Source organism: Euleptes europaea, chromosome 9, assembly GCF_029931775.1.
Source record: "Euleptes europaea isolate rEulEur1 chromosome 9, rEulEur1.hap1, whole genome shotgun sequence".
Taxonomy (NCBI): Eukaryota; Metazoa; Chordata; class Lepidosauria; order Squamata; family Sphaerodactylidae; genus Euleptes; species Euleptes europaea.
In genome coordinates, this window is record NC_079320.1 from 50,735,204 (window position 1) to 50,750,892 (window position 15,689).

A 15,689-nucleotide genomic window follows, 5' to 3' on the forward strand; every position below is an offset into this window, starting at 1 on the left:
GGTCCAATTAATGATATTATGGATATCCTCCATTGCCCTGATGTGGGGCCTATAGCCCTTCCATGATAAAGAGCATTCTCAAAGTTGTACATACCAACTGTGCTAAAGTTCCCTCTTCATCTTCCTCCAAAAGGGTGGAAAACGTATATAAGATACGCAGGGAAGGTGGAGAATTCTTATATCAACATCCCCCTCCCAACTCAGTAATTGTAGAGGCACTGCCTGGTAAATATAGATCAGGAGCACATTGTTCCCCACAAGATAGAGAATGCTGTAAACTCGATGTTCTCGCTAGAAAAATATATACTTCCAGTGCGGTAGGCCTCCGCATCTCCAACTTCCTTGCCGTTATGGCAAGATATCAGTATTCCCTATGGAATCGTGTCTCTCCACAAATCTCTGCCCTTCCTGATGACCAGCTCACGGCGGCACGCCATGTTGCAGATTCGTCTAGTAAGGTCATTGCTTCCGCTATAGTCATCCGCAGGCATGCTTGGCTCCGTCAGTCTGTCCTTCCTTATGACACGAGGTCACATATCGAGGACCTTCCTTTTGAAGGAACATCCTTATTCAGCGACCAAAAAGACCTCTTAAAGAAAAATAAGACAAACGCAAAGTCTCTAGGGATTACACCTCAAGCACCCGACTTTAAGCGTTGCTATTTTGGTCGACAGGCCAACCAGCCCTCCCATCCATACCACTTCCAGGGGTCTTTTCAGCAACCCTCATTCCGTTCCTCCTTTCCACACGTCCAGCACGAAAGGAAGTTTCAGAGCAAACCTTGAGTCCGTAAAGGCCCTAGGGGGTCCCCGGGCCGTTTCAGTAAGCCTAAGCAGGCATGACTAGAAGTTTCTGTTTGTTTTCTTGATCGCCTGTCTGTCTTTTACCATGCTTGGTTTGCAATTACCAGTGATGTTTGGGTTCTAAAGATAATAAATGTTGGTTATTTCATAGAGTTTGATACGTTACCTCCTTATAGGCCCATGCTCTCCTACACCGGCCCCTGACCTACTCTTAGGAGAGATTGATAGTCTCCTCTCTAAAGGGGCTATTTCAGAAGTTCCACCTTCTGAACGGAATTGCGGGTTTTATTCCCGCATTTTTCTTGTGGATAAAAAAGGGGAGGAAGCGCCCTATACTGGATCTCCAGGAGCTCAGTGTGTTTATTAAGACCAGGAAATTTCGTATGCTGTCACTCCCGGAGTAACAATTGAACGACATATTGCTTAATAATCATTTATGTCTATTTGTTAATCATTATCTCCTCTGTGCCTAATACTGAAGAATGTCCTTAAACTGTACCTGCCTGGTTGGTAGAATGCCAGCTTCCTTGCTTCGGTAACAAATCCAACAGCATTGTTAATATTATACTGAGCTTGGAAATGCTGAAGGTTGAACTCATGAAGGCGCCTTATACTGAGACAGATCATTTCTCTGTTGAAGTCGGTATTGCCAACTCTGACTGGCAGCAGGACTCCAACCTGGTTCACCAGATTTGAGTCCGCCACTCATGTGGAGTGGGGAATCAGACCCATTTCTCCAGATTGGAGTCCACCACTCTTAACCGCTACACCACGCTGGCTCTGCTGTGCAGGACTTGTGCTTGGTATGCATCTGCAACAAGGCTAGTGTCGCAAGAGAATAGCATCTTAAAGAATATTTGAAGTGGGTGAATTAGGAGACAGTACACTGTAGGTGCCACATTCTATAAGATCTATAAGGATCCTTGGGACATAGTGAGGGTGAGTTAGGGGTTTAAGTCCCACAAGCTCTGAGATTAATTCCCCCTTTTAGGTCTCAGGCTAAAAGAGAAACCAGTGGCAAGCGTCTTGCTTCTGGGCCTGCCTCTGAACCCCTACCAGCTGGGTGCTTTTGCATTTTAATGCTCCTGTCTGCTGTCAGCACTCCGTAGCAGCATGAGGGCAGTGTTCTTGCACAGTCCTTAGTTCCTGTCAGATTGGGATAGGAGGCATGCACACACACACACCCCCAACAAGCCATGATTTTCTGACTTAGGTGGGGTCTTTTCCCGATATTCCTGCCTGGTGCTTTTTTTTCTTGGCTACTGCCTCTGCCAAGGAAAGACCTTCTTTTACCGATATAATTGATAGTAAAGCCCATTGCTGTCAAAGTGTAAAATAAGTCTCATGCAGCCCGTCCTTGCTGATTATCATTATAAAATATTTAGATCACTGGAGTTTGGTTTTCTGGAATGAATTATTCATAGAGAGATCATTTGTGTTTTGTGTACCTTAGTGCACCAGGCTGAATTGAGTGTCTGTTGTTCCTCTTGTTTTTATTTCACAGTACTCCAGTGGTGAGATAATATATATGGTGAAATGTCCATAATATATGTTTGAAAGAAAATAAGAAGTTGTGAGCAGATTGTTGGATGTGAATGATATTTTCTGCTTACAAGGTATTAAAAAACCCCAGAGGGAGTCTGAAATATATAAAAGTTGACTCCCAGTTGCTTACCTCAATTCTGAGGTTATTTGGACATCTGCCGCCATTATTGTGAGTTACAGTGCCATCCTTTGCATGTTTACTCAGAAGAAAGTCCCAATTTATCCAAGCGGGCTTACTTCTAGACTATTAAGTATAAGATCTCGACCTTGTTCTCAAATACATGTAGTTCGGTTTCAGGTATAGTTCTGCTTTTCCCAACTGGACTTTAATTGTTCCTGTTTTAGATTCTTCCCCTTCAATGGAGGCCTCCTCTGATATTATAGCTTTCTCTCCCTGTCTTAAAATCACTGAAACAAGTAGAAAGTAGCAACGAAAAAAAAAAACAAAAAAAAAAACACCCACATTTATCTTACGTGTTTCATTCTGATATCCACCTCCTTATGTTTCAACATTTCTAGAGTCTTTTCCTGCTAAATTTATTTATCTAAATTGTGGGAATTGACAATGTGTCATGGGTAAGGAATTCTAATGAGCATACACAACAGTACAACTTGGTTTTGCATGCCTGAGATAGAGTGATCAATTATTAACATATGCAGCTCAGAACCCAATGGACACAACTGTTGTTTCCTGCAGTACAAGGATTCAGGGTCACTTTACTTATTTGTGTTATTAGACAGAGTAACTCACAACATTTTAATATTCTTTCCCACAATCCCCAATATATCAGCTTTCATTGGTGGTTTCAGAATGGCAGATGCTCCTTTTAGGCTCCTTTTATTATTTCTAGGCCCACACTTGAATGTACACATTCACAAAAAGGGGATTCACAGGATACAGGAAAAAAGGGGTCCCCTGGGGTGAGGGTCTCAGGGACATCAGGAAAGCACTGTTAATGTCTTGGGAACCAAGTAGGAAAGGGCCAGGTGCTTCTCTGCTGCCAATATTTATACATTAAAAGACAAAAAAATTATTTCCCAATATGGGTACTTGCTCAGGGAGCTTCACCCCTTTCTTACAGCATGTGTCAGTATCCTGCTTGTAGCAGACAAATGTTTAAACATGCAATTTAAAATATTAAATGTTCCACATATAAGCTACATATAAGCATAAGATGGAGAGAGCCAGCATGGCGTAGTGGTTAAGAGCGGCGGACTCTCATTTGGTGAACCGGGTTGGTTTCCCCACTCCTCCACATGCAGCCTGCTGGGTGACATTGAGCTAATCACAGTTCTCTCAGAACTCTTTCAGCCCCACCTACATCACAAGGTGTCTGTTGTGGGGAGGGGAAGGAAAGGTGATTGTAAGCCGCTTTGAGACTCTTTAAAGGTAAAGAAAAGCAGGGTATAAAAACGAACTCTTCTTCATCCTTATGCATTCTAAGATGTAATGTGTGAAGTGAACATTTCTTTATACAAAAGCAGAACTTCTCACATTTCTTCTTTGCTGCCATGTTGGCACTGGTGGGTGAGTGTTACCAGCCATCCTAAAATAGCCTTGCTTAGAAAGGATAACACTGTTCCCTGTTCTTCTGTACAAAGCATTGCTATTTCAGGTTGGAGCTGTCTGGTGATTAGTTCCTGCAAATAACAAATAAGCTCTAGAGCTCACTCACTTCTCTTAAATAAGCAGTGGTTGCATTATCTTATTTGATTTTTTTTTACCTAGGTCCCCACCAGTGTGTTTTCAAAATATTAAGTTGGATCATTTTCTAAACTGCGCACAGAAAAAGAATTGTACTTGATAGTGTGAACTTGCAATGAACGGTTGTTCACCACAATAAAAGGGTGATCTTGCTGCGACATCTGTCACCCCATTGATCGCCAGGGTTGATTCGGCTGATCTGGCTGGCTAGGCGGGTGTCCCCTACCTCCCTCACCACTCCATGTGTGTCCCTCCTGAAGCTGTGCGTTCGGTGGAAGAGGACGACCATCCCAGATAGAAGGAGGGTACCGTTCTTCGGTCAAGGGTATACGATAGCTGCGCCCCCCTGCTACAACCTCCAAACAATAAAGGTGGACACAGTAAAGGCTGAGGTTGGGGGTGGGTCCATTATATACTTCCCCAGTGAAGACATTTACTTGCTTGGGGCAAGAAAGATGGAGAGAGAGGGAAACCTTATTTGTCAGAGCTACTCTGAGGATCCTGTTTTGTCTCTGCTGTCAGAAAAGCCAGTGTGGTGTAGTGATCAGTCTAAGAGTGCAGAGACCCAGGTTCAAATCCCCAGTAATTAAGTACCTCAAGCAATCACTACTTCACAGGGTGTTTGCAAAGATGGAGCGGGAGAACAATGTATGAAACTCCAAGCTCCTGGAAATAAACTATAGTAATACTTGTGCTGTGGTAGGGAAAGATAAAATTATTGGGGGGGGGGGAACCAGCAGAGGACTTGCAAGGACTTGTGGGGGGGCACCTCATTGTCCTGCTATATCCCCTTCCCCAGACTGTATCCTCTTCCCGGCAACCCCATATGCTCACCTTTCCTTGTTCCCTTCTCTCCATCCCACCCACCAACGAACTTACCTCTTCTCTGACCCTCATCGTCAGCTATGATTTATTACTAATTTACATCATTTATATCCTGCCTTTCTCCTCTCCTCCATTTTGTCATCACAGCAACCTGTGAGGTAGATTAGGCTGAGAGAGTTTCATTGGCTCAGAGACAGCCAGGGAACTTCTGCAACAAAGTGGGGATTTGAACCTGGGTCTCTCAAATCCTAGTCTGACACTGTGACAACTACACCACACCAGACTAGATAGACACATTTCCTAGCATCGCGTAAAAAAACCTTGTGGTCTGTGGTGTAAGCGCTGGGCTAGAGCCTCCTGCCTTGCTCTACCAGTGTGGAAAGGGACAAAAAAGAAAAAAAGAGAGAATCAGTAGCCAGGTGGCCCTTTTAAGAGATTATTCTAGAGGCTGGTTATCCCAGTGACTCATTTCCAGCAGGAAACGGGTCTTATTCCTTCTCCTAGGGTCAGGTGGGATTTCATGGTCCATTTCTTCACGCAACGCATAGCTAAATTGTGGCACTCCCTGCCCCAGGATGTGTTGATGGCTACCAACTTGGAAGGCTATAAGAGGGGAGTGGACATGTTCATGGAGGAGAGGGGTATTCATGGCTACTAGTTAAAATGGATACTAGTCATGATGCATACCTATTCTCTCCAGGATCAGAGGAGCATGCCGAATATATTAGGTACTGTGGAACACAGGCAGGACGGTTCTACTGCAGTTATCTTGTTTGTGGGCTTCCTAGAGGCACCTGATTGGCCACTGTGAAAACAGACTGCTGGACTTGATGGGCCTTACTTGGGCCAAGACAGCATGGCTTTTCTTATGTTTTTATGTTCTTAATACAGAAGTCACTGACAGTTTGCAGGTAGTTCATGCTAGATGACCAAAGTGATTGTGTTCAGCTGGATGTGCCAGACTTTGGCTACGCCATTTTTCTCTGCATGGCTCATGCACTTATGCGTTAAACCTTCCAGCCAGCTGCATCATTGTGGGGTTTGGTGCCACAGACAAGCCGTTCCATTATAGACACAGAGGAAATGGATTTGAGTGAGGGGGCACAGGCACAATCATCAGAAGGTCAGATAAAGTCTACCAGTTTGTGTTTCCTACCTCGGACAGAGAATATATAGTTTTAAATACACACACGCACACACACATATATTTGCAGTCTCATTTTCTTACGGGACTCCTGGTAATTTCACAGGACTATCTCTTCCATGCTATTCCCTTCACACAATGCAAAGCTGGAATGCACAATTAGCAGCAATATGCTTTTTAAATCAAGAGAGCTATGAAGGTTATTGTTACTACTTTTGGAACCAGTATAGCATTTGAATCAAGTTTATATAGGTTGGTTTTCGTAAGTGTGGGACATTAATCATAAAAATGGTCAATTTTGGTAATGTCTGCTTACCTTACTTTCAGCCCAATACATATAGTTTTGTAACCAAACTTTTTTTCTTCTGGGCTCTGGCAGGCAGTGAGAAAACAAAACATTCAGAAGCATGATTTTGGCATCCTTTATAGAACAGACTATAAAATGTAAGCTTGAACTGTGGTCTGCATATCTGAAACAGGGGGAAAGTATAAAACTACATCAATAATAATGCTAGATTTTTTTAAAAAAAGCTGAAAGCGAACCATTAATGAAAACTGTAGAATAGTTTTTGTATTTTTTACAGTGTGATTGTATAACTATTTCTGGATTTGAAGTAGAGTGGCCAGGTTCCCCCTGGCCACTAGCGGGGGATGGGGAATAGAGTTGCCAGATCCAGGTTGGGAAACTCCTGGAGATTTGGGGATAGAGCTTCAGTGGACTTTAGTGGGGTAAAATGCCATAATCCACCCTCCAAAGGCATCTATTTTCTCCAGGGGAACTGATCTCTGTAGTCTGGAGAAGAACTGTAATTCCAAGGGGATCCCCAGGTCCCACCTGGGGGCTGGCATCTTAAATATGAAGGCATCAGAGGTAAAGCTTTGATGTATACAAAAGTATTTAGCTAGTATTGCTTCAAATCATCTTCCTGGACTATCTTTTCTGAGATCCACTTATTTTCCTTGGAATAGATCCCCAAGTGGGTAAAATCCCTCTCTCAGAAGCCAAATATTAAAAGAGATGTGTCTCTAATTATTGTAGGGGGGCTCCCTCCTGCTTCCTACCCCACCTGTTTTCCTAAAGATCATTGTACTGTTTTCCAAAATTGTGATGTATTAAAAAATGGCCTTAATTCCTTCTGTTCTGCTTTCTGTAAGAGCTGTCATTGCATGCCCCTTTTCCTTGGGTATCACGTTCTACTCAATGCAGTAACATAACTTTATTATGTTACTCATTAAATAAGCAAAAAATCAACTTCTGATTTTTTTATTCAGTTAGAAAATGTATATGCCTCCCCCCCCCTCCCCAGAGATCTGCTTGACGTGGCTCACAAATAAAATAGTTCTGTGACTAGCCTGATCCCATCAGAGCTCAGAAGCTAAGCAGGATCGGTCCTTGCTAGTAATTGGATGGGAGATCTCCAAGGAATGCCATGGTTGTTGTGCAGAGGAAGGTAATGGCAAACCACCTCTTGCCTTGAAAACCCTACAAGGTTGCCGTAAGTCAGCTGCGACTTGACGGCCCTTTACCCAATCATAAAATTGTAAAACTGTAGCGTAAAAAAGAAGGCATAAAATCCACAGCATGATATTCGTCACATCTTTAGTCCCACACCTTTAGTCCCACCCCCACGTTGAAAACTTTTCCATGGTCCCTCCTCTGTGGTGATTTTTGTACAGGGGGAATATTTGAAAGGGAGCTATATGCATTTCTTATTCCACTTAGGGGGAAAATGCCATATTAGTTATCTAGATGCAGGTTCACTTATACGTCTTTTGACTCTTCATCAGACAGTCATCTCCAGGATTAAAAGAACAGCATTACAAAAACTATTCAACTGAATGTACAACAAACAAGGCTTGGTTCACGTACATTATCTGTCCATTTGCACGTGCATTGTGTTTCTGTCTCTGCGTGCTCTGAAATTAGGTAACAGTTCAAACTTCTCCTGGTACTGTTTGCCTCCTGGTCCTCTCTGACATTTTCCACCCACTCAGGTTCCGGAGATGAGTCATATTGATTAATTCTTTGCTTCTGTTCCATACAAACGTGCAATTTGCAGAAATCTGTTCAGGAACATGAAAAAAAATGCATCCTCTTCTTGCATCTATGAAGTGCTTGCTCGATCCTTTTATGTGTTCTGTATGTTTCCCTGAATAAAGAAAAAAATATGTCAATGAACAAAATGCTTCTAAAAATCAACTGAAGCATCCAAGACACCAGGAAAACGTTGGAGCTGATATGGAGGGAGGGTTTGGCTTACTGGCAGAGCACATTCTTTAGGTTAAATCTTGATATTATCTTGAGGAAACAATTCCCCAAAGAATGACATCCTTCTGTTCTGAAAAGGAACTTTTCTTACTAGGTTCTTTCTTTGTATTCTGATGTCAGTGTCCAAATAGCATTTCCTATCTGGAAAAAATAAAATATGATGAAAATGTGCAGGAACACCATGCTCCTTGGCTTTGTACTTTTCTGTCACACCCTAAAAAGCTTGTTCACGTGTCCCGTCCCCCCCAGTAAGATGGGCAAGCTTACAAAGCAGGAACACGTAACTCATGCATGTCTGATCATCAGATCACATGGTTCAAGTGTTAAAAGTGTTTCTTGAACTCTACTGATTTAGGTTGCTGAGGTGGGGAGCATGTTAAATGCTTCCCCATTAAATAAATCCTCTTATGTCTATATGAAACTTTGCACTGTCTGATACACAATGCCTACTTCCTAATGCAACAAGAATTGGTTGTCTTGACTTGATGATGAGACAAACACATAGCATATGGCCAAAGGTACTTTCTTTTTCAATAATTACGTGCATGTTCCCAGATAGTCCTGGTGCAGAAGGGTCTTGCAGCCAATCTGTTGTTCAAACCAACTCCAGGCTTACAAAACAGATTTTCAAAACTCCATCTTTCTTGTTGCCGTATTGGCTTGTCTTCTTTTACTTTGGTACTATCAGTTCTTAGCAACTGCTATTTTAAGAATGGTTAATTGGAAACCAGTGCTCTCATGTTGCCTACGGCTTTCTAGCACCCATCTTTCAAACAGCATAACAGCCTATAAAAGTGTGCAAATGTGAGTTGCTGAAATGTGTCAATGCATTTTGGTGAAGAGGAAAAGACACAATGGAAAAAAACAGCTTGGTGTTAAAAGGGGAGTTTTGCCTAGTTGATGAACAGAGTTATCCCCTTCTAAATCCGTTGACTTAGAACCAAACTAAACGTTAAATGTGACATGAGTCAGGACACGGGTGTCTGACCTGACACTCCGTCACATAGAAGAAGTGAGGAACGTACCTTGAAAGCCCCAGAAAGAGGCAACCCCCCCAATCCATTTCTGCTAGCAAAAGTGGTGGGGTAGAGAAGCTGGAATACCCCCTAGCAGGGCTCTGAACAGTGTTTTCAAGCTAAGTCTCCAATCTCTTCTGTGTGACAGTGAATTGGGTTAGGTGCCACCCCCTCCCCAGCAGCTGCTGCAGGGTCCTCCAGAGTCACTACATCAGCGGCAAGGTTCCCAGGAGTCACCACGTTGGTGGCAGGGCCACTGGGAGCTGCTGTATCAGCCGCAGGGCACCCTTCTGGTAAGTGCTGTGTGCATGCACAGAGAATATTTTGGTTTTGGGGATCTAACCCCCAATGTATTTTCTATGTTTTTAGATTTTTGGTGTGTGTTATTATTACTATTATTTTTTGCAAACCTAGGTGTTCCCTCAAATTTAGAGGGAAATCTCCTTTTGTCTCTGTGTGGGCCTAAACCGTGGATTTACTCTGCAGGAGCCCCGTGGCGCAGAGTGTTAAGCTGCAGTACTGCAGTCAAAAGCTCTGCTCACGACCTGAGTTCGATCCCGACGGAAGTCGGTTTCAGGTAGCCGGCTCAAGGTTGACTCAGCCTTCCATCCTTCCGAGGTCGGTCAAATGAGTACCCAGCTTGCTGGGGGTAAAGGGAAGATGACTGGGGAAGGCAACGGCAAACCACCCCACAAACAAAGTCTGCCTAGAAAACGTCGGGATGTGACGTCTCCCCATGGGTCAGGAATGACCCGGTGCTTGCACAGGGGACCTTTACCTTTACCTTTTAGATCTGTCCACACTTGAGAAATAGATATATCGATAACTCAAGATTCCATTGTATGCTGTCTTCACCAGACACTATGGGCGAAAACGCATGGTCGCTTTAGCCTCCTTTATTCCCTGTTTCAGCCAGGATCGAACACATGCGTTTTCGCTGAACGTGTGTCCGATCCTGGCTAAATCCTGGCTGAAACAGGGAATAAAGGAGGCTAAAGCGACCATGTGTTTTCGCCCCAGGTCTCCTGGAGTCAGTATATGGAAAATGGGAGTATCATTTTCAAAGATTCTTCAAGATTAGATCTTGAGAAGCCGGAAGGGGGAATGAAGGCTTTTCTGTGGCTGGAGAGAAGCAGAATCACGATTCTCCTTGAATCAGTAAGACCACCTTTTACTTTATAGAAGCCTCCTGAAAACATTCTGGATAATAACAATGATTTAGAGTTGTCGCCCCCGCCCCCCGCAGCATATTGTTTTCTAGCTTAATGTTCATAAAATGCATTTTGAATAGGTTGAGAGAGGAACCTTTTCAGATATTACAGTTTGCATACTGGGAATGCACACTATCTGTGTTCCTCCCGGTCCAAATGGTCTCCATTTTGTTTGAGCAAGGGCACTACACATATTTCCAGCTTCATTACGTGCTGCACGAAATCCATCAGCCCCTGCTCAGTTGAAATGGTGACTGCAGGAATTGGGAGCATCACAGGTAGCATGTGCTGCCACTTATGGTCTCCCAGCATGTACTGTCTGAAAAGGACATCCTGTGGAATTCAGAGATATTATTGTGGAATTCCCCCATCTATGCCCAACATGGTACTCATATCACTGTCTGTCTGGGCTTGCTTCCTGTTGTAGTCCTCCTTGCAGAGGAATAGCTTAACCATTTCTACTGTTTCTGTGCACATAGCAGACAAGAGAGATTTCTTATACGAACTGCGTGCCATCAATTTATTTTCAGTCAAGCATTTGCTTTTAAGTTTTGGATACATTTCTTAGGGGGAGCAGCTACACTATCAAGTGCTGTGTACTGTTACCTAGTTTTGTAATTTCCCATTTATTTATGCCATGAATAAGGGATGAAATGAAACTGCCATGCCCAGTCTTACTGAATTGATGGAATCTTGGCAGAAATGAAATTGTTAATTCTCAAGAGTCTGAAAAAGATACGGGAGAAGCTTGTCAAGTAAACTTTATAATGAGCAGTATTTCAGCCAGACACTTTTATCTGCTGTGGATTTACGTTCCTTGTTTATGAAAGAGTACATCTCCATGAAATGTCATCTCATCAAAGAAGTGTTTTTGCTTTTGCTGCTAACAAAAATTACAGGGATCCAGTGAACCTGACCTGTATCAGGGTTCTTCCACGGTCAGGCTCAGGTGGACATCCTGAGTAATCAGAAAGTGCCCTTCACTGGGATAACAGGAGGCACTTCCAATCGTCTGTGTTTGCTCCCTCTGTGGAGACAGGTCCAGCTGTCCTGGAGCTATAGTGACAAATAAAACAAAAATGTATATAGAAAAAGGAAAAGATCTAAAGACCAAGAGCAATGAGGAAAACAGTCTGTTCCTTTCCTGTCCCTAGCCCAGTTAGTAAACTGGACAGAGCATAAAAGATGTCTTCATGATTGTGAAGAAATGCCAAGGAGGGAGACTTCTCTTTGGGCAGATACAGGTTGAACGAACCTGGGTGACTTGTTTCTTTCCCATGATGACTCCATATGCCCAAGACCTGGAGTCCAAGGAGCCCGGCATGGTTTCTCTTTCTACCAGAACTGGTTAGGAACTCAACAAGCCTACATACTGGAACTCCTCAGATCTAGCAGATGCAATTTCAGAAGGGCAGAGTTAATCTCCAACCCATGTGACTATGGGCCCTCAAGTTTTTTCAGAAGGTTGGGTTGCTAGTCAATACCGGAGATTAAGGGTGCTCAAAAATAGAGACATCACAGCCATTCCACAAGACCAAAAGGAATATAATAACTCTTAAAGGGCCATTAAAGTGAATGGTGTGTTGGTTCACTTCAGAAGAATCCATTTGGGAGTGTCCTGAATGATCTAAGGAATTCTCTCTGATAATTGTATTCACTGGCTAATGTACATAGTCAAGTCCACAGCCCAGTTTAACATAATTTAGCCCAGCAAAGTATAACAGGACTTCATTTGACTCAAGGAGAAATAGTTCCCTCCCACTAGATTGTAAAACTGTGCTGTACATAAAGCAGCATGTCTTCACTTGCGTCACTCTGTATGAAAACTGCACAAACCGCAGCAATTTCCTTTCGGCCGGATAGCAGTTTCAAAATTATTTCTCAAATGACTAAAAATGAAAGTCGCAGTCTTACACCCTGACTGGTTTTTTTTTATTTTTAACATGAGCAGAATTGATCAGTTTCATAGCCTTTGATCTTCTGTTCAAGTGACCTCAAGAGAATTTTTCTCAGACTGAAGTAAAAAAATAAATAAAGCAAAAGAGAATTCAGATTTCAAATGCATTTAGATTAATGAATTTCCTGTTGCGCCCAAGGTGGAAAATTGTCTGGTTGCATGAACTGTTTACAAGTAGGACTATTTAAAAGTGACAGGTAAATGGAAATTGTCAGAAACACCATAGTCTGTTAACACAGGGGACACACTAGGTTTTCCTTATTGAGTGGTAGGGCATGGAAATGTCATCAGAAAACATGGTTTTATTTTCCTAAATGAGACACAAGCTAAATGAGACACAAGTAGCCCAGCCCTCTAATGCTTTCTGCGTGTTCTGTGATTTTTGTTCAATTTATTAATATAAAAGTTTATTTTTGATAGACACGCAATAAAAACAGATTACAAAACTACAGATTTGAGGTTTCAAACGCCACTTTTGCATGGATTTTCTTGCTGGCCAGAGTGGATAGAGCTGCCATGTGCATGACATATAGAGCTCTACATCCACCATAAGGAATATTATTTTCTTCTCAACTGTGCATACAGTCAGATTGGCTAAAATGTCTGCCAGAAGTTTATATCTGGGCTCCTAATATACAGGACAATGCAGCAGGAATTTCCTCGACCTCTAACTTACCACAAGCACAAATATGCTGAGTGACTTGTTTAAAGAGTAAGTCGTGTTAACATGGCAGATGGCATGATTTGAAAGTGAATGCTGCAAGGGCTGTTAGGTTGTAAAATGTGATGCTAGACAAGTAATGGGCTCTGTTGTGTTCTACTTTGAACCATTTATAACCGGGAGAGAATTAGGAGCCTAGTATTGTATGCCTGTCCATCAAAGGTGTGCACCCGCTCATGGAGTTTGGAACTAACCTGGGGAACCCCCTGGGAGTCATCTAGAAAAGAATATTGATTAGGAATACTGTTATATCTAGTGACCCAGGTACTGCAATTCTGGATAAGGGTAAAACGTTGCCTTGAGAGATGGGAGGTTGGGGCTTTTCTCTGCGTGCACCAAAAATAAATTAAAGCAACAAGTACCTGAGCTTTTGCTGAAGGAAGGTCAAGTTCACCCGCATCAAGGCAGCTTGTGTGCCCTTAGGCAGAACTGGATTTTAAAAAATTGATTACTACATACTCCAGTTTATCGATTACTACATATTCCAGCCCCAAATCTCTGCTCCCTATAGAAGTTGGGCTATGGTTATACTCTGATAGAATTTCAGGGTGGGATCAATCAAAACCCCTCCTTTGTTGTGGAAGAATTTTAAAATGGCCCCTAGTGTCCAGAGAATTGTGGATTTTACAATTTCAAATGGGCTTTCTGGGTGGTTTGGCTAGAGAGAAAAGAAGGCAGGAAAGATCCATCTCCGTCAATGTCTTTTTGCTGGTGGTACATAGGCTCCCATCCATCATCATTAGTGAGTTGTATGTGTTGGTTTTATATGAATAATTCTATGACATGTTCAAAGTATAGAATATTTTATAATATATGACAGTTTCACAAAGTACATTGGATTAATGTAGACTAAGACAACAGATTTCTCTTAAAAGTCTTTAAAGACATTGAAATATTAGATATAGCAACAATATACAGAGGTTTGTAATCCAGAGCACAGAACTTCATTTTTGTTTTGTATTTCAGCCAAGGTCTTTATGCTCTGTATGCTTAGGAGCTCCGTGGCGCAGAGTGGTAAGCTGCAGTACTGCAGTCCAAGCGCTGCTTACAACCTGAGTTCGATCCCAACGGAAGTCGGTTTCAGGTAGCCGGCTCAAGGTTGACTCAGCCTTCCATCCCACCGAGGTCGGTAAAATGAGTACCCGGCTTGCCTGGGGTAAAGGGAAGATGACTGGGGAAGGCACTGGCAAGCCACCCCATAACCTTAGTCTGCTTAGTAAACGTCCGGATATGACATCACCCCGTGGTCAGGAATGACCCTGTGCTTGCACAGGGGACCTTTACCTTACACACTGTATGATCAGATTGTATGATCTCTTTTGCCTGATAAACTCATTCTGGATTTGGAGATTTGTTCATGAAGTTGTTCATCCATCTGACATCTCATGTCCCATTGTGTTTTAGGGGAGCCAGAATTCAAATATGTCGGGAACATGCATGGAAACGAAGCTGTTGGAAGAGAGCTTCTCATTTTCTTGGCTCAGTACCTGTGCAATGAATATCAGAAGGGAAATGAAACAGTTATCAACTTGATCCACAGTACACGCATCCACATCATGCCATCCTTGAATCCAGATGGTTTCGAGAAGGCGGCATCACAGGTATGTAAGGAGTAACCATGTACACAACTCTTTAAAAACACAGACATATGGGGGATAGGTAGTTGTGAATTTCCTGCATTGAGCAGGGGGTTGGACTAGATGGCCCTTGTGGACCCTTCCAACTCTATGATTCTATTATCTACGGGCGAAAACGCATGGTTTCTTTATCCTCCTTTAATCCCTGTTTTAGCCATGATCGAACGCACATTAAGCGAAACGCATGTGTTCGATCCAGGCTGAATCCTGGCTGAAACAGGGATTAAAGGAGGATAAAGCGACCATGCTTTTTCGCCCTATGATTCTATGATATAGTTTGGCCCTCATGGAGTTCTCAGACATTCTTCCTTCAGATATTTGCCAGCCTTTAGCTTAACTGTGTAACAGCATCATGTGCCTGCAGATCATTTTCTCAGCCCCACATCTTTATTCGTGCAAAGGGTCTGATGCAGTATGTTTCAGTAGCAACCACACTGCATATGTGTGTGTGTGTGTGTGTGTGTGTGTGTGCCATCAAGTTGACTTATAGCAACCCCGTAGGGGTTTCAAGGCAAGAGACATTTAGAGGTGGTTTGCCACTGACTGCCTCTGTGTGGGCTGAGAGGGTCCTGAGAGAACTGTGACTGGCCCAAGGTCACCCAGCAGGCTTCATGTGGAGGAGTGGGGAATCGAACCCGGTTCTTCAGATTAGAGTCCACCACTCTTAACCACTATACCAAACTGGCTCTCACACTGCAGATGGATGGATGGATGGATGGATGGATGGATGGATGGATGGATGGAAGGAAGGAAGGAAGGAAGGAAGGAAGGAAGGAAGGAAGGAAGGAAGGAAGGAAGGAAGGATAGATAGAGTATTATTCACTGTCAAGACTGCTAGATACTTTCTAATTTTCTC

General features: G+C 42.9%; 1 protein-coding gene across 1 annotated transcript in view; it reads left to right on the forward strand.

The window, feature by feature from the left end:
- CPE (carboxypeptidase E) overlaps positions 1-15,689 on the forward strand; it is a 72,488-nt gene that overhangs the window by 41,020 nt on the left and 15,779 nt on the right. The window contains exon 2 of the mRNA XM_056855950.1: positions 14,601-14,797. Within this exon, the coding sequence (XP_056711928.1) occupies positions 14,601-14,797 (197 nt within the window). The remainder of the gene's footprint in view (positions 1-14,600; positions 14,798-15,689) is intronic.